Source organism: Lonchura striata, chromosome 37 (assembly GCF_050655825.1).
Source record: "Lonchura striata isolate lonStrDom1 chromosome 37, ASM5065582v1, whole genome shotgun sequence".
NCBI lineage: Eukaryota > Metazoa > Chordata > Aves > Passeriformes > Estrildidae > Lonchura > Lonchura striata.
The window spans coordinates 15,467,046-15,489,265 of NC_140739.1; the positions used below are offsets into that span (position 1 = coordinate 15,467,046).

General features: G+C 62.1%; 3 protein-coding genes across 8 annotated transcripts; 1 reads left to right on the plus strand and 2 right to left on the minus strand.

Moving 5' to 3' along the window:
• Positions 1 to 503: 503 nt before the first annotated feature.
• On the minus strand, positions 504 to 5,403 carry ISOC2 (isochorismatase domain containing 2). Of its 6 annotated transcripts, none has more exons than XM_085565916.1 (6): positions 5,376 to 5,403; positions 3,913 to 4,175; positions 2,774 to 2,980; positions 1,861 to 1,931; positions 1,213 to 1,330; positions 504 to 963 (listed from the first exon to the last, which is right to left on the minus strand). In XM_085565916.1, exons 2-6 carry the CDS (start codon positions 4,042 to 4,044, stop codon positions 883 to 885), a joined length of 609 nt encoding a protein of 202 aa, XP_085422042.1. In that variant the 5' UTR covers positions 4,045 to 4,175; positions 5,376 to 5,403; the 3' UTR covers positions 504 to 882. The 6 variants fall into 6 exon arrangements, with proteins under 6 accessions (XP_085422042.1, XP_085422043.1, XP_085422040.1 ...); XM_085565917.1 differs by lacking the exon at positions 5,376 to 5,403 and adding an exon at positions 4,421 to 4,457 and having other exon boundaries at positions 3,913 to 4,164; XM_085565914.1 differs by lacking the exon at positions 5,376 to 5,403 and adding an exon at positions 4,421 to 4,457.
• On the plus strand, positions 5,374 to 11,711 carry IZUMO1 (izumo sperm-oocyte fusion 1). Its single transcript, XM_085565730.1, has 8 exons — positions 5,374 to 6,608; positions 7,687 to 8,283; positions 8,699 to 8,870; positions 9,187 to 9,207; positions 9,292 to 9,372; positions 9,789 to 10,226; positions 10,763 to 10,895; positions 11,649 to 11,711. Exons 1-8 carry the CDS (start codon positions 5,856 to 5,858, stop codon positions 11,689 to 11,691), a joined length of 2,238 nt encoding a protein of 745 aa, XP_085421856.1. The 5' UTR covers positions 5,374 to 5,855; the 3' UTR covers positions 11,692 to 11,711.
• A 373-nt stretch (positions 11,712 to 12,084) lies between these two features.
• RASIP1 (Ras interacting protein 1) lies at positions 12,085 to 20,981 on the minus strand. The gene is made up of 11 exons (XM_085565746.1): positions 20,848 to 20,981; positions 19,591 to 20,195; positions 18,624 to 18,982; positions 17,249 to 18,025; positions 16,912 to 16,949; positions 16,512 to 16,663; positions 16,089 to 16,198; positions 15,028 to 15,268; positions 14,272 to 14,444; positions 13,174 to 13,321; positions 12,085 to 12,520 (listed from the first exon to the last, which is right to left on the minus strand). Exons 1-11 carry the CDS (start codon positions 20,979 to 20,981, stop codon positions 12,366 to 12,368), a joined length of 2,892 nt encoding a protein of 963 aa, XP_085421872.1. The 3' UTR covers positions 12,085 to 12,365.
• Positions 20,982 to 22,220: the final 1,239 nt, after the last annotated feature.

The following is a 22,220-nucleotide window of genomic DNA, read 5'->3' on the forward strand; positions in this document are numbered from 1 at the left end:
GGGGGGGGTCCCGGGGGGGAATTCTGCGGGGAGTTGGGGGGATTTTGGGGGGCTTTGGGGGATCTGGGGATTCCCGGGGGGATTTGAGGGGTCCCGGGGGGATTTTGGGGGGATTTTGGGGGAGATTTGGGGGGATTTTGGGGGAATTTTGGGGGGTTTTGGGGGTCGCGGTGCCGGCGCGAAGCCCCCGCAGGACGGAGCGGCTGGGGGGGGGGGGGCGGGGGGCGATAGGCGAGCGCTGATTGGCTGAGCGCAGCCAATGGGGGCGTGGGGGGCGTGGCCAGCGCCCACTCGCACGGGGTTCATTAAGAAAAGGGGGAAGGGGCGGGGCCCAAGTGTCAATCAAACGTGGGGGCGTGGCCAATGTGGCGGGTGATAGCGGGAATGGGCGGAGCTTGCGTGGCCACGCCCATAGGGGGCGGGGCTAATCGGAATAGGCCATGCCCACTTTCCAAAAATAATAAATAAATAAATAAATAAATAAATAAAAACAAACCTCTGAATTTGGGGGGGAGGCAGCGTTTATTGACCCCATTTTGGGGGATTTTGGGAATTTTGGAGGGCTCAGACCCTCCCCAGACTGAGGAGGAATTTTGGGCTGATTTTGGGGGATTTTGGGCTGATTGTGGGGGTATTTGGGGGCTCGGACCCTCCCCAAACTGAGGAGGATTTTCGGGCTGATTTTGGGAAATTTTGGGGGCTCAGACACTCCCCAAACTGACGAAGATTTTTGGGCTGATTTTGGGGGATTTTTGGGCTGATTCTGAGGGATTTTTGGGCTGATTCTGGGGGATTTTTGATCTGATTTTTGGGGATTTTTGGGCTGATTTTTGGGCTGATTTTGGGGGATTTTTTGGGCTGATTTGGGGGGATTTTGGGGTCTCAGGGCTCCCCCAGCACCCCCAGGGGCCCCCCCAGGATCAGCCCCGTGTCTGGCGGGGGCTCCTTGATCAGCGGCAGGATCTGCAGGGGTAATTAGGGCTAATTAGTGCTAATTAACCCCCTTAAACCTCATTAGTGAGTTCACTGGCCCCTAATTAACCAATCTCTTATTAACCCTAACAAACCACATAAGCGCCCCTTTACTAACCCCTAATTAACCCATTAACCGGGCCCTAATTAACGCTTTTGTGGGCGGGGTTTCACAGCCAGGTGGGTGTGGCTGGGTGGGCGTGGCCATGATGGGCGTGGCCGGTGGGCGTGGCCGCTCACCTGTCGGAATTTGGGGTGGGCGGAGTCTCGCAGCAGCAGCAGCAGGAGGCTCTCGCAGGTGCTCAGGTAGGCGCCGGCCTGGCGCATGCGGGCCAGGGCGAGGGCGCGCTCCACCTGGCTGGGACCCCTCCCCAAATTGCACCTGGACCCCCAAACCCCGCCCCCAGAGCCCGCTCCACGTGGCTGGGACCCCTCCCCAAATTAATTACACCTGGCTGGGACCCCTCCCCAGATTCACCTGGGACCCCCAAACCCCGCCCCCAGAGCCCGCTCCACCTGGCTGGGACCCCTCCCCAAATTACACCTGGACCCCCAAACCCCGCCCCCAGAGCCCGCTCCACCTGGCTGGGACCCCTCCCTAAATTTACCTCACCTGGTTGGGACCCCTCCCCAAATTAATTACAGCTGGCTGGGACCCCTCCCCAGATTCACCTCACCTGGCTGGGACCCCTCCCCAAATTACACCTGAGACCCCCAAATCACCCCTGGGACCCCTCCCCAAATCATCCCTGGGACCACTCCCCAAACACACCCGAGACCCCCCAAAATTCCCCCCAAATCCCCCCCCAAATCCTCCCGACCCCCCGGCACCCCCGAGGGCCGCGGGGCTCCCCGAAAACCCCAAAACGGGCGGAATTGGCCCCAAACCTGCGCGAGGAGACGGCGTCAGCCGCCACGTGCACCTCCAGCCCCCGCGCCAGCAGCTCCAGCGCCGTTTGCTGCCAAAACCCAAATTTGGGGGGGAATTTGGGGCTCCGGGGGGGGTGTTTGGGGAATTTGGGGGTCCCCAAAAAATCGCGGGTTGAAAATTTGGGGGATTCCTACCCAAAACTTCTCCAGGAGTCTCAAAATCCTCCCCAAATCACCCCCAAAATTTGGGGTTTTTTGCCCGAAATCCCATCTAGAACCACCCAAACTCCCCAATTTTGGGGTTCCCTCCCCAAAATCCCATCTAGGACCCCCCAGACTCCCCAATATTTGGGTTCACTCCCCAGAAGCTGTAAAACTCCCCGATTTTGGGGTTCACTCCCAAAAACCCCATCCAGGACCCCCCAAAACTCCCCAATTTTGGGGAGTTCCCTCCCTAAACCCCCTGGGTTTTTAGGGTTCTCTCCCCACAACTCTCCCTAAACTCCTGGATTTTGGTTTTCCCTCCCCAAAACCCCCAGGTTATTTGGGGTTTCCCCCCAAACTCCCCCAAACTCCGCGATTTCAGGGTTCCCTCCCCAAACCAAACTCCCCGGTTTTGGGGTTCCCTCCCCAAACCAAACTCCCCGATTTCAGGGTTCCCTCCCCACCCCAAACTCCCCGATTTCGGGGTTCCCTCCCCAAACCAAACTCCCCAATTTTGGGCTCCCTCGTCAAACCACCCCCAAACTCCCAATTCCGGGGTTCCCCCAAACCAAACTCCCCGATTCTGGGGTTCCCCCCCAAACTCCCCCAAACTCCCCGATTCTGGGGTTCCCCCCCAAACTCCCCAAAACTCCCCGATCTTGGGGTTCCCCCCCAGACTCTTCGATTCGGGCTCCCCCAAACCAACCCCGGGTTTTGGGGCGCTCACCAGCACGCAGGCGTGCGCCTCGATGCCGCAGAGCAGCACCGAGCGGATTTTGGGGTCCCCCAGGAGGGGCGCGGCCGCCCCGGCCATGCTGAAGGCGCTCTTGGGCACCCGGGGCAGGTCCTGCGCCCCCAATTCCGGCACCGTGCGCCCCAAAACCTCCGGGCGCTGCTCCGTCACCAGCGCCGGCACGCCCAGGATGCGGCAGCCCTGCGGAGAATGGGGGGATCTGGGGGCATTTGGGGATTTTTGGGGATTTTTTTGGATTTTTTTCAGATTTTTTGGGGATTTTTTTCAGATTTTTTGGGGGATTTTCTGGGGTTTTTTTTGTGATTTTTTTGGGGGGTTTTTCTGTGATTTTTTTTTTGGTCATTTTTTTTTGGGGTGATTCTTTTTTTAATTTGGGTGATTTTTTTTTTTTTGGTGGGTTTTTTTGTGTTTTTTCTGTGATTTTTTTAAGGGTTTTTGCGTGACTTTTTGGGGATTTTTGGATGATTTTTTTGGGGATTTTTTTGTGAATTTTTTGGGTGATTTTTTTGGGGGATTTTTGTGCAATTTTTTTGTGATTTTTTTTTGGAGGTTTTTGGGGTATTTTGAGATGTTTTGGAGGTTTTTTTTGGGATGGGTTTTGAGGTATTTTGGGGTGATCTTGGGGGTGGTTTTTCAAGTATTTTGGGGGTGGTTTTGGAGTTGTTTTTGGGGTATTTGGGGGTATTTTGGGGTGTTTTTGGAGTTGTTTTGGGGGTTGTTTTTGGGATATTTTGGGGTGGTTTTGGGGTTGTTTCTGGGATTTTTTTCAGGGTTTTTCGGGGGTGTTTTCGGGGTATTTTGGGATGGTTTTGGGGTGCTTTTTGGCGTTGTTTTTGGGATATTTTTAGGTGTTTTTAGAGTTGTTTTTGGGGTTGTTTTTGTGGTCCTTTTTGGGTTTTTTTTGGGGTGCTTTTGGGGTATTTTAGGCTGGTTTTGGGGTTGTTTCTGGGGTTATTTTTGGAGTATTTTGGGATGGTTTTGGGGTGCTTTTTGGCGTTGTTTTTGGGATATTTTGGCGTTGTTTTTGGGGTATTTTGGGATGGTTTAGGGGGTATTTTGGGGTGTTTTTTTGGTTATTTTGGGCCGTTTTTAGGGTGTTTTGGGGTCCCCACCTGCAGCAGGCGCGCGGCCACGGCCACGATCTGCGGGAAGGCGGCGACGGAGCCGCGGAATCGCTCCTGGAGGTCGCAGACGAGCAGGGCCGAGGAGCCGGGCAGCGGCCAGCCCGGGCGGGCGGCGGCCATGGCGCACCTGGGCACCCGCGTGACACACCTGGGCACACCTGGGGGCACCTGGGACACGCCTGGGACACACCTGGGCACACCTCAGCACACCTGGGGCACGTGTAGCCTCCTGGGACACGCCTGGGGCACGCCTGTGGGAGATCACCGGGGGTCACGGCACATCCCTGGCACACCTGGGCACACCTGGGCGCACGTGGGGGCACCTGCAGCACATGAGGGACACCTGAGTGACCCGTGACACCTGGGGGAGGCCACCGGGGGTCACGGCGCCCCCCTGGCACACTCCTGGCACACTCCTGGCACCCCTGGGCACACCTGGGCACACCTGGGCGGGGTCACGTGACCCTCGCCCCCTCGCCCCCTCCCCCGCACCCACCTGAGGCCGCTCCGCGCGCGATCCACGTGACACCCGCGGCACGTGACGGCCGGCCCGCCCCCTCCCTGCCCACCGCCCGCAAAGCAGCCAATCAGCGTCCTCCTGCCGTTTACCGCCCTCAGCCGCAGCCAATCAGCACCTCCCGCCGCCCCCGCTCTCGGCCAATCGGAAGGCACCGCCGCTGAGCTCCGGCCAATCACAGGCCGAGGGGGCGGGGCTTGGCGTGAGGGGGCGCCAGGACCGAGTTCGAGAATCGCCGAAATTCGCCCGAAATTCGCCCAAAATTCCCCCAAAATTCCCCAAACCTGCCCCAAACCCCAAACCCGCCGCCGCTCCCCAAAATCTCCGCTGCCGGAAGCGTCCGGCCGATACCGACCCCGAAGCCCTCCCGGTGCCCCAAAATCTCCGATTTTCGCCCCAAATTCGCCCTCACCGGCGTTGTCCAGACCGCTACCGACCCCAAAACCCCCTCAGACCCCTCCATTCCCCACAAAACCCCCCCAAACCCCTCCATTCCCCACAAAACCCCCTCAGGACCCCTCAAATCCCCCCCTAAACATCATCAGGACCCCCAATACCCCCAGGACACCCCAAATTCACCCCAAACCACCCCAAAACTCCCTCAAGAGCCCCCAGGACCCCCCAAAGCGCCCCCAAACCACCGCAAACCTTCCCACCAACCACCCCGAAACTCCCCCAAAACCCTGTCAGGACCCCTCAAACCGCCCCAAAACCCCCTCAGAACCACCCCAAAACTCCCTCACGAATCCCCAAATTGCCCCCATATTCCCCCCAGACCTCCCTCAGAACCTCCCAAATTCCCCCCAAATCCCCCCAAAACCTCCTCAGAACCACCCAAAACCCCCAAAAACCCCCAAAACCTCCTCAGGACCACCCAAAACAGCCCCCAAACCACCCAAAACCCCCCCAAATTCCCCCCCCTCCCCGCCGTTACCGGCCGCCCGCCGCCGTTACCGGCCGCAGCCGCGGGGCGGGCCCGGCCCGTGCCCGACGCGGTGCCCGGCGCCGTGCTCGGTGCCCGGGGCCGTGCTCGGTGCTCGGTGCCCGGCGCCGTGCTCGGTGCTCGGTGCCCGGCTCGGTGCCCGGCTCGGTGCTCGGTGCTCGGGGCCGTGCTCGGTGCCCGGCTCGGTGCCCGGCTCGGTGCCCGGTTCGGTGCCGTGCTCGGTGCTCGGTGCTCGGTGCCCGGCTCGGTGCTCGGTGCCCGGTGTTCGCTGCTCGGTGCCCGGTGCCCGGTGTTCGGTGCCCGGTGTTCGCTGCTCGCTGCTCGGTGCCCGGTGTTCACTGCTCGGTGCCCGGTGTTCGCTGCTCGCTGCTCGGTGCCCGGTGTTCGCTGCTCGCTGCTCGGTGCCCGGTGTTCGCTGCTCGCTGCCCGGTGCCCGGTTCGGTGCCGTGCCCGCTGCCCGGTGCTCGGGCGATGCTCGGGGCGCTGCTGCTGGCGCTGCTCGGGCCGCTGTGGCTCGGGCCGCCGCGGCTCGGGGCGCCGCCCGGGGTCGGCGGCTGCGTGCTGTGCGACCCCGCGGCGGCGGCGGCGCTGGCCGAGCTGCTGGGGCCGTTCCTGCGCCGGGCGCTGCCCGACGAGCCCGGCGGGCGCGGCCGCCTCGGCACGCTGGTGCTGCGGGGTGTGCTGGGGCTGGCGCGGCTGCCGCGGGACCCCCGCAGCTTCATGGGGGTCATCGGTCAGTGCGACCCCTCCCCTAATTCCGTTAGGTCTGACCTGGGAGCCCCAGACCCATCCCGGGACCCCAAACCTCCCCGGGGCCCCAAAACCTCCCCGGGACCCCAAACCTCCCCGGGACCCCAAATCCATCCCGGGACCCCAAACCTCCCCGGGACTCCAAAACCTCCCCGGGACCCCAAACCTCCCCGGGACCCCAAACCTCCCCGGGACCCTAAAACCTCCCCGGGACCCCAAAACCTCCCCGGGACCCCAAATCCATCCCGGGACCCCAAACCTCCCCGGGACTCTAAAACCTCCCCGGGACCCCAAAACCTCCCCGGGACCCCAAATCCATCCCGGGACCCCCGCAGCTTCATGGGCGTCATCGGTCAGTGCGACCCTCCCCTAATTCTGTTAGGTCTGACCTGGGAGCCCCAGACCCATCCCGGGACCCCAAACCTCCCTGGAACCCCAAACCTCCCCGGGACCCCAAATCCATCCCGGGACCCCAAACCTCCCCGGGACCCCAAAACCTCCCCGGGACCCCAAATCCATCCCGGGACCCCAAAACCTCCCCGGGACCCCCGCAGCTTCATGGGGGTCATCAGTCAGTGCGACCCCTCCCCTAATTCTGTTAGGTCTGACCTGGGAGCCCCAGATCCATCCCGGGACCCCAAACCTCCCCGAGACCCCAAAACATCCCCGGGACCCCAAACCTCCCCGGGACCCCAAATCCATCCCGGGACCCCAAATCCATCCCGGGACCCCCGCAGCTTCATGGGGGTCATCGGTCAGTGCGACCCCTCCCCTAATTCCGTTAGGTCTGACCTGGGAGCCCCAGACCCATCCCGGGACCCCAAATCCTCCCCGGGACCCCAAAACATCCCCGGGACCCCAAATTCATCCCGGGACCCCAAATCCTCCCCGGGACCCCAAAACATCCCCGGGACCCCAAACCTCCCCGGGACCCCAAAACATCCCCGGGACCCCAAACCTCCCCGGGACCCCAAAACATCCCCGGGACCCCAAACCTCCCCGGGACCCCAAAACCTCCCCGGGACCCCCGCAGCTTCATGGGGGTCATCGGTCAGTGCGACCCCTCCCCTAATTCCGTTAGGTCTGACCTGGGAGCCCCAGATCCATCCCGGGACCCCAAACCTCCCCGGGACTCCAAAACCTCCCTGGGACCCCAAATCCATCCTGGGACCCCAAATCCTCCCGGGACCCCAAAACAAAACATCCCCGGGACCCCAAATCCATCCCGGGACCCCAAATCCATCCCGGGACCCCCGCAGCTTCATGGGGGTCATCGGTCAGTGCGACCCTCCCCTAATTCCGTTAGGTCTGACCTGGGAGCCCCAGACCCATCCCGGGACCCCCAAACCTCCCCGGGACCCCAAAACCTCCCCGGGACCCCAAACCTCCCCGGGACCCTAAAACCTCCCCGGGACCCCAAAACCTCCCCGGGACCCCAAAACATCCCTGGGACCCCAAATCCATCCCGGGACCCCAAATCCATCCTGGGACCCCAAAACCTCCCCGGGACCCTAAAACCTCCCCGGGACCCTAAAACCTCCCCGGGACCCCAAAACCTCCCCGGGACCCCAAATCCATCCCGGGACCCCAAACCTCCCCGGGACCCCAAAACCTCCCCGGGACCCCAAAACCTCCCCGGGACCCCCGCAGCTTCATGGGGGTCATCGGTCAGTGCGACCCCTCCCCTAATTCTGTTAGGTCTGACCTGGGAGCCCCAGACCCATCCCGGGACCCCAAATCCTCCCCGGGACCCCAAATCCATCCTGTGCTACCGAGACCCCAAATCTCCCCAAATCCTCCCAAAATCCCTCCCCCAGACCCCCCAAATCCCCTCCCAAACCCCCCCAAAAACCCCCAGACCTCCCTAGGGCCCCCCAAATTCACCCCAAAAACCGGAGGTGGGGAAGAGGGGATTTGGGGCAGGGATTTGGGGGATTTAGTGAATTTGGGGCAGGGATTTGGGGGGTCTGACCCCCCCGGCCCCCCAGACCAGGCCACCCTGGATGAGGCCTCAATCAATTTCCGCCGGACGCTGGCCCGGGTCATGGCCCAGGACGTCAAAGGTGACCCCAAAAATTGGGGCATGTACTGGGGCTTAATTGGGTCATTTTGCAGGGATTTATTGGGGTTTAATTGGATTTTAATTGGGGTTTAATTGGGTTTTTTTATTGGGGTTTATTTGGGTTTTTATGGGGTATAATTGAGTTTTTATTGGGCTTTAATGTGGGTGATTCTTGGGGATTTCTTGGGGTTTCATTGGTTTTTTATTGGGTTTTAATCGTGTCATTTACTGGGCTTTAATTTGGGTCATTTTTGGGGCTTTATTTGGGCTTAATTTTTTTTTTTTTAATTGGGATTTATTGGGTCGTTAATTCTGGAGCTTAATGGCCTTAATTGCAGCTTCATTGGGTCACTCAAAGCCCTCCCACAGTGACCCCAAATTTGGGATTTTTGGGGTCACTTACTGAGATTTTTGGGGTTAATTTTTGTGATTTTTTTTTTTTAATCTCATTTTTTTGGGTCTCATTAACCCCAGAGCCCAGTGCCATTATTTGGGGTATTAATTGCTGATCCCGGCGGGGGGGTTCGCCTCGGGGGGACCCTCCCCCAATAGCCAAAACGCCCCAAAACGCCCCAAATCCCCCACAGACAATCAGATCTACCAGGAGCTGCTCTGGGCCATGCGCGAGATCAAGGAGGACTTCGAGCGGCTGATGAGGCGATTCCAGAGCCAGGGTGGGCTGCGGGACCCCCAAAATCCCCCCCGAGACCCCCCAAAATCCCCCTCGGGACACCCAAAATCCCTCCCGAAGTTCGCCCTTGGAACCCCTACCCAAATCTCCCCCAAATCCCCCTGGGAATCCTTAAAATCCTCCCTGGGACCCCCTACAACGCCTTTGGGACCCCCAAAATACCTCCTGAGACCCCCCAAACCCACTCAGAACCCCCAAAACCCCTCTGGGACCCCCCCAACTCATCTGGAACCCCCAAAACCCAATCCCACCCCCCAAAATCCTCCTTTTTAACCCAGTTTTCCCCTTGTTTTTTGCAGTTTATTGCCCCAATGAATGCGGTAAGCGGGCTCGGGGGGGGTTGGGGGGATCTGGGGGGTCCGGACTCCCCAGGTGACCCCAAGACCCCCCAAAATCGCCGCCAGGGCGGATGGAGGTGCTGTGGATCGAGTGCATCTTCTGCAACCTCACCCACTTCGCCTGCAACAGGGGCGTGGACTGCGGGGGTACGGGGGTCTGGGGGGTCTGGGGGGTTTTGGGGGGTCTGGGGGGTCCCAGGGGGTCCCCATGGGGGTCTGGGGAGGTTCTGAGGGGTTGGGGGGGTCCCAAGAAGTCCTCAGAAGGATTTAGGGGGGGTCCTTGGGGGATTTTGGGGTGTCTGGGGGCATTTTAGGGGGTCCTGGGGGACTTTGGGTGGTCGGGAGGAGTTTGGGGGGGTCTCGAGGGGATTTCTGGGGAGTCTTGAGGGGATTTTGGGGGGTCTCGGGGGAATTTCTGGGGGCTATTTCGGCTCGGGGAGAGATCCCACGCGGGCAATTTTTGGGTGTCGCGGGGCTCCTGAATTGGGAAGGGGGATGCCGGGGGTTAACCCGGGGGGGGGAATTTGGGGAGGGGTCTCAGCCCCTTTCCCCCCACCCCCCAGAGCGGCAGCTGTGGGTGGAGGAGGGGCAGGACCTGGTGCTGGACTGCGCCCTGCCCTGGCACGGGGCGTCGCACGGCGCCAAGACCTACAACTTCTACCGGGTGAGGCGAGCCCCCTCCCCAAATTCCGCCCGGGACCCTCGCGGCCCGCCCCGACAAACCCAAAAACCCCAAAACCACCCCGCTTTTCTCTCCCCCTCTCCCTTCCAGGGCCTGGCAGAGGCCGGGGCGGGCCCGGAGCCCCCCGAGCCCCCTCCCCAAAACCGGGGGGCGGCCGCGGAGCCGCCGCGCCCCCCGCCCGCGGAGCGGCTGCTGCGGAGCGGCCCCGAGCCGGTGCTGGTGTGGAAGGAGGCGGCGGCGGCGGCGGCCGGGCGCTACCGGTGCCTGATGCGGGGCCCCGGCGGGGAGGTGGGCTCGCAGCTGAGCTTCAACGTCACCGGTGAGCCCCGGAGCGCGCCCGAAATGCCCCCGAAACATCCCTGAAACATCCCCTAAATATCCCCTAAATGTCCCTGAAACATCCCCAAAAAATCCCCGAAATGTCCCCTAAACTTCCCCGAAATATTCCCTAAATGTCCCCGAAATGTCCTTGAAACATCCCCCAAAAATGTCCCTGAAATGTCCCCTAAATACCCCTGAAACATCCCCAAAACGTCCTCTAAATATTTCTAAAATACCCCCAAAATATCCCGTAAATATCCCGAAATTTTCCCCCAAAATATCCCCTAAACACCCCCAAAACATCCCCGAAATATTCCCGGGAGATCCCCAAAATATTCCCGAAATGTCCCCAAAATTCTCCGGAAAATATCCCTTAAAAATTCCCAAAAACCCCCCAAAATATCCCCTAAAACCCCCCAAAATATCCCCTAAAAATCCCTAAAAATCCCCAAATATCCCCTAAAAATCCCCAAAATCCCCGGACCCCCCGGGACCCCCCGGGACCCCCGCCCCAGCACTGACCGCCCCCCGCAGTTGTGCCCCGCCCGCGGGTCCCGGGCGCGGCCCCGCCGCCCGCGGCCGCCCCCGCGGGGCTCCCCCCGGCCGCTGTCGCCGCTATCGCCGTCACGACTATCGCGACAGCGCTGGTGGCCGCGGGCATCGCCTGGTGAGCCCGGGCGGGCCGGGGGGTTTGGGGGGTCCTGGAGGGAGTTTGGGGGGTCCTGGAGGGAGTTTGGGGGGTCCTGGGGGGATTATGGGGGGGCCCGGGGGGATTATGGGGGGGCCCGGGGGGAGTTTGGGGGGTCCTGGAGGGAGTTTGGGGGGTCCTGGGGGGAGTTTGGGGGGCCCGGGGGGAGTTTGGGGGGTCCTGGATTAAGTTTGGGGGGGCCCGGGGGGATTTTGGGGGGGCCCGGGGGGAGTTTGGGGGGGCCCGGGGGGAGTTTGGGGAGACCCGGGGGGAGTTTGGGGGGGCCCGGGGGAGATTTTGTGAATCCCAGGGGGTTTTTTGGGGGTCTCGAGGAGATTTTTGGGGGGATTTTGGGGGGTCCCAGTTCTCGGGGTGATTTCGTGGAGTTCTAGGGGGGTTTTGGGGGATTTGTGGGTGGATTTTGGGGGTCCCGGGGGAGATTTGGGGGGGCCCGGGGGAATTTTGAGAATCCCAGGGGTTTTTTGGGGGGTCTCGAGGGGATTTTGGGGAGTTCTGGAGGGATTTGGCTGGTTCTGGAGGATTTTAGGGATCCCGGGGGGGGTTTTGGGCGTCCCAGGAGGATTTTGGGAATCCCAGGGGTGTTTTTGGGGGTCCCGGGTGGATTTTTTAGGGGTTTCGGGGCGTTTGGGAGAAGCCACGCCCACCGGTGTGACTCCACCCACTCGGGGCGTGGCCACCCGCGCTAAGCCCCGCCCCTTGCCCCGCCCCCAGGTTCTGCCTCCGGCGCGCGGAGCCGCGGGACCCCCCCCAATAAAGGAGCCGCGACCCCCCCGAGCCTGGGCTCGTCTGGGGAGGGGGCGGCGGGAATTGGGGGGGGGTCTTGGCGTTAAACACCCCCGGAACCCCCAAAAAACCCCCAGGAACCCCTAAAATCCCCCCCGGGACCCCCAAAACCTCCCCAAAACACTCAAGGACCCCCCTAAACCTCCCCAAAATCCCCCCAGGACCCCTCAAACCCCCCTCAGGACCCCTCAAAATTCTCCCAAAACCCCCCCAGGAGCGCCAAAACCCCCCCAAGGGCCCCCCAAAACTTCCCCAGGACCCCCCAAAATCCCCCCCAGGATCCCCAAGGACCCCCCAAAGTTCCCCCAAAACCTCCCCAAGACGTGCCAAAATCCCCCAAAGACCCCCAGAATCCCCTCAGGAGCCCCCAAACCCCCTCGAGGACTCCCCAAAAATCCATCAGAACCCCCCAAAACCCCTCAAGGACTCCCCAAACCTCCCCAAAATTCCCCCAGGACCCCCAAAACTCCCCCAGGACCCCGACGTCACCATCACACCTTTTATTCTGGGGGAGGGGGTCACACACGGGGACCCCTCCCCACCATTGGGGAACCCCCCCCTCACCCCCAGGAGGAGAATTTGGGGGGGGGGGGGGGATCCCAGAGACTCGGGGTGGTTTTGGGGGGTCCCGGGGGTCTGGGGGGCTCAGGGGTCGGCGCCGCCCCCCTCGAGCTCCCAGAGGCGGCGGCGGATTTTGAGGAGGGGGCGCAGGAGCCCCCCCGGGACCCCCCGGCCCAGGCGGAAGCCGCGGGTGGGGAGCAGCAGCGGGGGGTGCTCGGAGAAGCTCTCGAAGATGTCACCTGGGGGGAAATTTGGGGGGGATTTGGGGACATCAGGGACACTGAGGGGACATTTGGGGGCTTTGGGGACATTGGGGGACATTGGGGGACATCGGGGGGGCCAAGGGGACATTGAGGGGTGCTCGGAGAAGCTCTCGAAGATGTCACCTGGGGGGACATTTGGGGGGGATTTGGGGACATCGGGGACACTGAGGGGACATTGGGGGGCTTTGGGGACATTGGGGGACATCAGGGGGCTTTGGGGGGGCCAAGGGGACATTGAGGGGTGCTAGGAGAAGCTCTCAAAGATGTCACCTGGGGGGACATTTGGGGGGGATTTGGGGACATTGGGGACACAATGGGGGGTCAGGGGGGTGACACAGTGACAGAAGTGACACACGGGTGACACGGGTAACACGGGGTGACACGGGGGTGACACAGGTGACAGGTAGGTGACTCACCTGTGGCAGCCGCCGTGCTCTCCTCGGGGCCGGGGCTCCAGGCGGGCGGCGCAGGGGTGACACAGACGGGGTGACACAGACAGGGGGTGACACAGGGGGTCACAGGTGACACAGGGGTGACACGGGTGACACAGGGGGTGACACAGGGGGTGACACAGGGGTGACACAGGGGTGACACAGGTGACACAGGGGTGACACAGGTAGGTGACCCACCTGTGGCGGCCGCCGCGCTCTCCTCGGGGCCGGGGCTCCAGGCGGGCGGCGCGGCGCGGCCGCGGCCCAGCCGGTAGTGCCGCAGGACGTGGTGCAGCTGCGCCGGCGACAGCGCCGGGAACTCGGCACGCAGCCGCGCCCAGGTGGCCTGGGGACACGGGGGGGACACGGGGGGGACACGCTGGCACCCGCCCTCCCCAGGTGTGCCCAGGTGTGTCCCCAATGTCCCCAGGTGTGTCCCCAGTGTGCCCCAGGTGTGCCCATGGAGCCCCCAGATGTGTCCCCAGTGTACCCCAGGTGTGCCCAGGTGTGTCCCCAATGTCCCCAGGTGTGTCCCCAGTGTGCCCCAGGTGTGCCCAGGTGTCCCCATGGAGCCCCCAAGTGTGTCCCTAATGTCCCCAGGTGTCCCCCAGGTGTGTCTGGGTGTCCCCAGACAGCCCCCAGGTATGCCCAGGTGTGTCCCCAGGTGTACCCCCAGCCACCCCCAGGTGTATCCCCAGGTGTGTCCAGGTGTGCCCAGGTGCCCAGCTGTATCCCCAGGTGTGTCACCAGCTGTCCCCAGGTGTGTCCCCAGGTGCCCAGGTGTGTCACCAGCTGTCCCCAGGTGTGTCCCCAGGTGCCTAGGTGTATCCCCAGGTGCTCAGGTGTGTCACCAGCTGTCCCCAGGTATGTCCCCAGGTGCCCAGGTGTATCCCCAGGTGTATCCCCAGCTGTGCCTAGGTGCCCAAGTGTGTCCAGGTGTCCCCAGGTGTGTCCCCAGGTGCCCAGCTGCCCCCAGGGGTGCCCGGGTGTCCTCAGGTGTGCCCAGGTGTATCCCCAGATGCCCAGGTGTATCCCCAGGTGTATCCCCAGCTGTGCCTAGGTGCCCAAGTGTGTCCAGGTGTCCCCAGGTGTATCCCCAGATGCCCAGGTGTATCCCCAGGTGTGCCCGGGTGTTCCCAGGTGTGCCCAGGTGTATCCCCAGATGCCCAGGTGTATCCCCAGGTGTATCCCCAGCTGTGCCTAGGTGCCCAAGTGTGTCCAGGTGTCCCCAGGTGTGTCCCCAGGTGTGTCCCCAGGTGTGTCCCCAGGTGCCCAGCTGCCCCCAGGGGTGCCCACCTGCTCGAGGCAGCCGCGGGGCGTGCTGAGCAGGTTGGCAGTGGCCGAGAGCTTGCGGAAGAAGTCCCCGGCGATGTCGCCGAGGCCGAGGGCGCCCAGCCCGTCCAGCAGCAGGTCCAGGTTGGTGCGCAGCCGCACGCCCACCCACCACTGGAAGAACGGCCCCGCGCTGCCTGCGGGTTGCACGGCTTTGTTAGCATGTTCTTTGCACTTTTTCCGGATTTTTAAAAAACAATTTCGGGGTTTTTCTGGAATTTTTTCCGATTTTTTTCCCGATTTTTTTCCAATTTTTTACAGATTTTTTACAGATTTTTTTTTCAGCTTTTTTATGGATTTTTTTTTCATGTTTTTTACAGATTTTTGTTAGAATTATTTTAAAATATTTTCAGATTTTTTGAAATTTTTTTCAGGTTTTTTATTTTTTTCACATTCTTTACCAATTTTTGTTAGGATTATTTTAGGATTTTTCTCGATTTTTAAAATATTTACTCTGGTTTATATTTTGGATTTTTAAAAATTTTTTTCAGGGTTTTTTTTTTGGTTTGGTTTGGTTTTTGGGTATTTTCCAGATTTTTTAGTGGCTTTTTTTTGTGGTTTGTTTGCAGATTTTTTCATATCTTTTTTCAAATTTTTTATAGATTTTCTATGGATTTTTTTTCAGATTTTATCTCCCCTGCAAATCCACCCCAAACCCCTCCAATTCCCCCACAAACCCCCCCTAAGCCCCCCAGTGCCCCCCAAGCCCCCCGACCGCACCTTTCTCCATGAGGGTGTTGAAGAGCGAGGCGTTGGAGAAGAAGAAGAGGTAGCCGAAGGTCTGCGAGGCCAGCTCGGGGTGCAGGCGGCAGCGGCGGCTCAGCGCCAGCACGGCGCCGAACACGGCCAGCGGCGGCCGCAGCCCCTCGGGGACCCCCCCCAGGTCCGGCCCGGCCCGCGGCTCCCCCGGCCCCACGAAGGGGTTGGTGTCCAGCAGGGCGGGCAGCGCCGAGTACAGCGTCTGGGAGGGGAGCAAGGGGTTAAACTGGGGGTTTGGGGGGATTTGAGGGGGATTTGGGGGGTTTAGAGGGGGCTTGGGGGGGATTTGGTGTCCAGCAGGGCGGGCAGCGCCGAGTACAGCGTCTGGGAGGGGAGCAAGGGGTTAAACTGGGGGTTTGGGGGAGTTTAGAGGGGATTTGGGGGGTTTAGAGGGGGCTTGGGGGGGATTTGGTGTCCAGCAGGGCGGGCAGGGCAGAGTACAGCGTCTGGGAGGGGAGCAAGGGGTTAAACTGGGGGTTTGGGGGGATTTGGGGGGGATTTGGGGGGTTTAGAGGGGGCTTGGGGGGGATTTGGTGTCCAGCAGGGCGGGCAGCGCTGAGTACAGCGTCTGGGAGGGGAGCAAGGGGTTAAACTGGGGGTTTGGGGGAGTTTAGAGGGGATTTGGGGGGTTTAGAGGGGGTTTGGGGGGGATTTGGTGTCCACCAGGGCGGGCAGGGCAGAGTACAGCGTCTGGGAGGGGAGCAAGGGGTTAAACTGGGGGTTTGGGGGGATTTGGGGGGGATTTGGGGGGTTTAGAGGGGGCTTGGGGGGGATTTGGTGTCCAGCAGGGCGGGCAGCGCCGAGTACAGCGTCTGGGAGGGGAGCAAGGGGTTAAACTGGGGGTTTGGGGGGGTTTAGAGGGTTTATAGGGGATTGGGGGAGGATTTGGGGGGGTGCATCTGGGTGAATTTCAGGGTTCCCCCAGGTGAGTTTTGGGGGCCCCCAGGTGAAATTCGCGGTTCCCCAGGTGAATTTGGGGTTCCCCAGGTGAGTTTGGGGCCCCCAGGTGGTTCCGGGGTCACCTTGGTCAGGTAGTAGACGCTCTGCTGGAACGTGGACATGATGACCTCGTCCAGCACCCCCAGGGCCTCGTCACAGCGCTCCAGGTCCCGCTCCAGCTCCGGGCACGGCCCTGAATCCGGGATTCACCCCAAAACTTTGGATAAACCCCCAATCCCGTGGGATTCACCCTGAAACTGGGGGTCAGGCCCTAAATCCCACGGGATTCACCCCAGATCCCATGGGATTCACCCCAAAACCTGGGATCAGCCCCCAAATTCCTCCAAGAATTCCCCCAAAAATCCCAGCATGGCCTCAAAACCCCAGTCCCTCCCAGCTTACTCCCAGTCCCTCCCAGTCCCTCCCAGTCCCCCCCAGTCCCCCCCAGCTTACTCCCAGTCCCTCCCAGTCCCTTCCCAGTCCCTCCCAGTTCCCCCCAGTGCCACCTTCGATGTCCAGCTCTCGCTCCAGGCCCTGCAGGTGGCCCTGGGCCAGGTTCAGCAGCTCCACGGCGTTGGCCAGCCAGAGCAGCAGCGGCCGCAGGTCCGAGCTGACCCCGGCCAGGTCCAGCGCGGGCGGGGGGTCCCCGTCCGGGGGGCTGCGGGCACCCCGAAATGGAGGAGGGGTCCTGGAGGGGCTTTGGGGGTCTCTGGGAGGAGGTTTTGGGGTCCCGGAGGGGTTTCGGGTGTCTCTGGGAGGAGGTTTTGGGGTTTGGGGTGGTTTTGGGGGGTCCTGGATGGGTTTTGGGGGTCCTGGAGGGGTTTTGGGGGTCTCTGGGCAGAGATTTTGGGGTGGTTTTGGGGGTCTCTGGACGGAGGTTTTGGGGTGGTTTTGGGGGTCTCTCACCTCTCCGGCTGCCTGTCCCCAATTTCCTTGATCTTCTCCTGCCAGGAGAGACCAAGGGACCCCCTCAGTGCCCCTGTACGGCCCAGTATGGCCCCAGTATCCCTCCCAGTTCAGTCCCAGTATCTCTCCCAGTTCAGTCCCAGTATCCCTCCCAGTTCAGTCCCTCCACATATCCCCATATCCCCAATTTCCCGCTATTCCCCCCAGTCCCCCCGACATCCCCAATGTGCCCCAAATGTCCTCAATGCCCCCCGATGTCCCCAGTGTCCCCCGATGTCCCCAGTGTCCCCCGATGTCCCAAATGTCCCCCCGATGTCCCCAGTGTCCCCGCGCTCACCCAGACTGTCTCCCGCAGCATCCCGGCCACCTTGCCCAGCAGCTCGGGGAAATGTCCCGCCGGGAACTCTCGGGCCGCGTGGTCCAGGCACAGCCCCAGCAGGAAGGCGGGGGCCAGGACCCCCAAATCCTCCCCGGAATCCCCCCCGGGGGACCCCTCCCCAGCCTCCCCGCCGGGACCCCCGCCCAGATCCATGTCCAGGATGTCCCTGAGCAGCGTCCCCTCGTCCTGGGGCCGGTAGCGGAGCTCGGCCCGGGGGCTCTCCAGGGCCTCCCGCAGCGCGTCCCGCCGCTCGCGGGGGCTCCTCCCGCAGCCCGCGCACCCCAGGACCCCCAGCAGCCCCGGGGCCGCGCGGGGCGCCGGCACCCACGGCGGCCGGGCGCCCTCCCCGAGCCGGGGGTCTTTGTAGAGCAGCAGGACGTGCTCCCCCAGCCCCAGAAGGTCGCCGGGGTTGAGGGGCGCCCGGCGGAGCAGCGGGGACCCGTTGAGGGTGGCGGGGGCGCCCCGAAAAGGCCGCACGGTGGCCGAGGGGGGGTCCCCGCCCGGGTCGCCCCCCGCCCCGGCCTGCACCAGGCAGTGGCGGGGGAGGATGTCGGGGGCGCTCAGGAAGGTGTCGACCACCGAGAACGGCCCCGAATCCGATTTTGGGGGGGCGTCGGGGGTCTCCGGGGTGGGAGGGGGGGTTTCGGGGCAGCCCCCAGCTTTGTCGGGGCCGCCCCGGCGCTCGGGGCGGCCGAAGATGTGCTGGGGACGGGTCATGATGTAAAGGACGAAGTCCTGGGGGGGAAAAGAGGGGTTCAGGGGGGAGTTTGGGGAGAAAAAGGGGGCTTTGAGGGGTAAAGGAGGGGATTTGGGGATGGGAATAAAAGTGGGAAAATTTGAGGGGCCGGGGAAGCATTTCTGGTTTTTTTTTTTTGGGGTGGTGGGACAAGGAAGCCCCTGGCAAGGTTTTTTCAGGAAATCAGAAAAAGATTTTACTGATTTCCAGGATTCCCGATTCCACCAAAGGAACTTTTATGGGTGTGGGGAAGGGGCTCAGGAAGAAAAGGGATTTTTTTTTTTGCAGAGATTTTGGGGTGATTTTGCTGAGTTTGAGGGCTCACTTGGAAGGGCCGGGGGGTCACTTTTGGGGGGATTTTCTGGATTTTTATGAATGTGGGAAGGGGGATCAGGAATAAAAGGGGATTTTTTGGGAGTGTTTTTGGGGTGATTTTGCTGGGTTTGGGGGCTCACTTGGAAGGGCTGGGGGTCACTTTTCGGGGGGTTTTCTGTTTTTTTACGGATGCTGGTGGGGGGGGGGGGGAGGGATGGTCAGGAAGAAAAGGGGGTTTTTCTGGAGCGTTTTTGGAGAGGTTTCCTGGGTTTTTTTTCTCACCTCCTTGCCGTAACCCTGCAGCAGCAGGAAATAGGGGCGGTCCCGGGGGGGCTGGATCAGGCACTGCGACAGCAGCTCCAGGCTGGGACCCCCGTCCCCGGGGGGCGTGCCGGTGTCCGGGGGGGTCCCCGGGGGTCCCGGGGGTCCCGCGGGGGGGGTCCCGGCGGCGGCGTCGCCCCCCGCCAGGCTGAGGGCTTTGCGCTGCCGCCGCCGCGTGCTGAGGTTCATGTCGCTGATGCTGCGGCGCATGGAGGGCGCGGGGTCCCGGGGGTCGCGGGGGTCGCGGCCCGGGGCCGCGGGACCCCCCGAGGCCGCCCGGGAGCGGTTCCGGTGGAGGCGGCGGGGCTGGGCGGGCAGCCCTGGGAAAGAGGGGGGACAAAGGGACAAGGACGGGGCAGGTCGGGGGCGTTCGGGAGGGGGACGCGCGGTGGTGGCACCGTGGGAATGTGGGGAGGGGGCTTGGGGAGGGGGATAAGAGGGGGAGTTTCCCCCCCCCCACCCCCGCGGGGGACTTTTCAGGGGTGACAGTAACGGGGACACGACGAGAACAGGACCCCGATTAATTATTTCGGGGGTTTAGAGGGGATTTGGGGGGGGGGGGTTGAGGGGATTTTGGGTGTTTTGAGGGGATTGGGAGGGATTTGGGAAAGTTTGGGGGGATTTGGGGGGTTTAGAGACAATTTGGGGGATTTCAGTGTTTACAGGGGATTTTGAGGGGTTTAGAGGGGATTTTGGGGGTTTCGAGGGGATTTTTAAGGGATTTTGAGGGTTTAGAGGAGATTTAGGGGGGATTTGGAAGGTTTAGAGGGGATTTGCAGGGTTTAGAGTAGATTTGGGGGTTTTAGAAGGGATTTGGAGCGGATTTTGGGGTTTCGAGGGGATTTGGAGGGACTTTGGGTGGGATTTGGCGTTCAGCAGCCCCCGCTCCAGCGTGGCCACCACCCCTCGGGTCCCGGTAGCCACTCACCCGCGCTGTCCCCGTCGTCGTCCCCCGCCCTCTCCAGGTCCTGCCTGCGGCGGATCTCGAAGCGCCGCGACCACCCCGCCTTGGGCTTCCAGAGCTCCTGCAGCACCAGCGGCCGCTCCCAGTCGCCCACCTCGCGCAGGTGCTCGCCCTGCCACCCTCCTCCTCCTCCTGCTCCTCCTGCGGGCCGCCCCACGACGTCGCAGAGGGCGAACTGGCCGAAGTCGTCGGGGTCGAGCCCGTAGCGCTCCAGGGCCTCGCGGACCAGCTGGCGGGCGCTGGAGCGCGGCGTGGCCAGCACGCTCTTGTAGTTGGCTCCTCGCGAGATGGCCCCGCCGAAGATCTTGAGGATGCAGGGCGGCTGCTGCGGGCCCGCGGCCGCGCCCAGCAGCTCGCCCGGCGGCTCGCGGAGCTCGGCCAGCTTCTTCTCGCTGGCCCAGCGGCCGGCGCTGCTGCCGGCGGCGCTGCCGGCGCTGCCGGCGCCGGTGGCGCGGTGGAAGAGGTGGGACAGGCGCTTGTGCCGCGGGGGTTTGGCTTTGGCCACGGCCGCCGAGGGGCGGGGGTCCGAGGGGTCGCTGGCGCGGCTCGGGGTGTCCGAGGAGGTGGAGCTGGGGAGGGGGAAAGGGGGACAAGAATGGAATTAAAGGGGGGGAAATGGGGGGGAAAACGGGGGGGAAATGGGGTTGAGGAGGGGGAATGGGGACAAAGGGGGTTCAGGGGGAAAAAACGGGGGAAATGGGGGAAAATGGGGTTCGGGGGGAAATGGGGTTGAGGAGGGGGAATGGGGACAAAGGTGGTTCAGGGGAAAAAACGGGGGAAATGGGGTAAAATGGGGTTCGGGGGGGAAATGGGGTTGAGGAGGGGGAATTGAGGCAAAAGGGGTTCAGGGGGGAAAAACGGAGGGAAAATGGCGGAAATGGTGTTCAGGGGGAAAATATGGGGGGGGTGAATGGGATTAAAGGTGGAAAGAATGGGGGAAATGGGGTTCGGGGGGAAAAAACGGGGGGAAATGGGGCTCAGGGGAGAAAATGGGGAAAAACAGGATTAAGGGGGAAAAATGGGGGGAAATGGGATTAAGGGGGGGGAAAGGGGATTAAGGGGGGGAAAATGGGGGGAAAAAACCCAAACAGGTGGATCTGGGCAGGAATAGGGGGGTTGGGAGGAATGGGAGGAAGAAAGGGGGAGAAGGGAAGGGGAAAACCCGAGCAGGTGGATCTAAGGAGGGGATTTGGGGGCACTCGGGGAACTTTGGGGTCGCACCGGACGGAGCCGGCGCTGGGCCAGCGGCGGCTCATCTTGGCCAGGCGTTTTTTGGGGGAGTTGATCCAGAGCCCCACGGGGAAATGGAGCTTCCCGAAGCGGGGCGAGCCCTCCTTGCGCTCCTCGGGAAGCATCGTCTGGGGAACAAGGGGAGAAAAAAGGGGATTTTGGGGCACCCTCCTGAGACCCCAGCTTCCAGCAGCACCCGAACCCGCAATCCCAACTCTGACCCTCACAGAACCCCTTTTCCCACCTTTTTTCCCCAAAAACCCCCCCCAGGACCACCCAAAGCCCCCTTTCCCACCCTTTTTTCCCCAAAAACTCCACCCAGGACCACCCAAATCCCCCTCTCCCACCCTTTTTGCCCCCAAAACTCTTTTTTTTTCCCTTCAGACTCCACCCGGGACCCTCCAACTCTCATTTTTCTTCCCTTTTTCTGCCCTTTTCCCCTCTTTTCCCAGCCTCGATCCCCCCAGCCCCTTTTTCCCCCCAGAACCCCCCCAGAAGCCGCCCCTTACCCCGGTGCCGGCTCCCCGCGGCCGCTGCGGTGCCGAATTCCCAAAGAATTCCCGAAGAATTGCCAGTCCCCGGTTTCCCGGGGGGGGGCAGGAAGGGCCGAGCCGGGCCAGGAAATCGGGGTGGGGGGGCCGGGAAGGGCGGGGGGAGGGGAAGGGCACCGGGGGGGGAGGGGAGGGGAAAGGGAGCCCCTCTCCCCAAACTGGGGGGTCCCGGGACCCCCCAGAGGGACCCCAGACCCCTCCATGTCCCCTCAGAGAGACCCCAGCCCCCCACAGACCCCTCTGGGGTACCCCAGACCCCTCACAAACCCCTCCATGTCCCCTCAGGGTGACCCCAGACCCCTCAAGTGACCCCAGCCCCTCACAAACCCCTCTATTTCTCCTCCATGTTCCCTCAGGTGACCCAAACCTATCACAAACCCCTCCATTTCCACTCTGTTTCCTCTCAGGTGACCCCATTCCCTCACAAACCCTTGACAAGCCCCTCCATTTCCCCTCAGGTGACCCAAACCCCTCACAAACCCCTCCATTTCCCCTCCGTTTCGCCTGAGATGACCTCAGCCCCTCACAGGCCCCTCACAAACCCCTCAGAGTGACCCCAGTCCCTCACAAACCCCGCTATTCCCCTCCATTTCTCCTTTATTTCCCCTCAGGTTACCCCAGCCCCTCACAGACCCCTCACAAACCCCTCAGAGTGACCCCAGTCCCTCCCAAACCCCCTCTATTCCCCTCCATTTCTCTTTTATTTCCCCTCGGGTGACCCCAGCCCCTCACAGGCCCCTCACAAACCCCTCAGAGTGACTCCAGTCCCTCACAAACCGCTCTATTCCCCTCCATTTCTCCTTTATTTCCCCT

Coding starts and splice junctions, on each gene's coding strand:
- ISOC2 (XM_085565913.1), bottom strand. CDS start 4,044: ATGGCCGCCGCCCGCCCGGGCTGGCCGCTGCCCGGCTCCTCGGCCCTG. Junction 1,932..2,773: donor AGGCGCACGCCTGCGTGCTG/GTGAGCGCCCCA, acceptor GGGTTTTGGCAG/CAAACGGCGCTGGAGCTGCT. Junction 964..1,212: donor CCCACCCCAAATTCCGACAG/GTGAGCGGCCAC, acceptor TTACCCCTGCAG/ATCCTGCCGCTGATCAAGGA.
- RASIP1 (XM_085565746.1), bottom strand. CDS start 20,981: ATGCTTCCCGAGGAGCGCAAGGAGGGCTCGCCCCGCTTCGGGAAGCTC. Junction 16,950..17,248: donor TGCTGCGGGAGACAGTCTGG/GTGAGCGCGGGG, acceptor CTCTCCTGGCAG/GAGAAGATCAAGGAAATTGG. Junction 16,199..16,511: donor GCGAGAGCTGGACATCGAAG/GTGGCACTGGGG, acceptor TCCCGGATTCAG/GGCCGTGCCCGGAGCTGGAG.
- IZUMO1 (XM_085565730.1), top strand. CDS start 5,856: ATGCTCGGGGCGCTGCTGCTGGCGCTGCTCGGGCCGCTGTGGCTCGGG. Junction 8,871..9,186: donor GAGGCGATTCCAGAGCCAGG/GTGGGCTGCGGG, acceptor TGTTTTTTGCAG/TTTATTGCCCCAATGAATGC. Junction 10,227..10,762: donor GCTGAGCTTCAACGTCACCG/GTGAGCCCCGGA, acceptor CGCCCCCCGCAG/TTGTGCCCCGCCCGCGGGTC.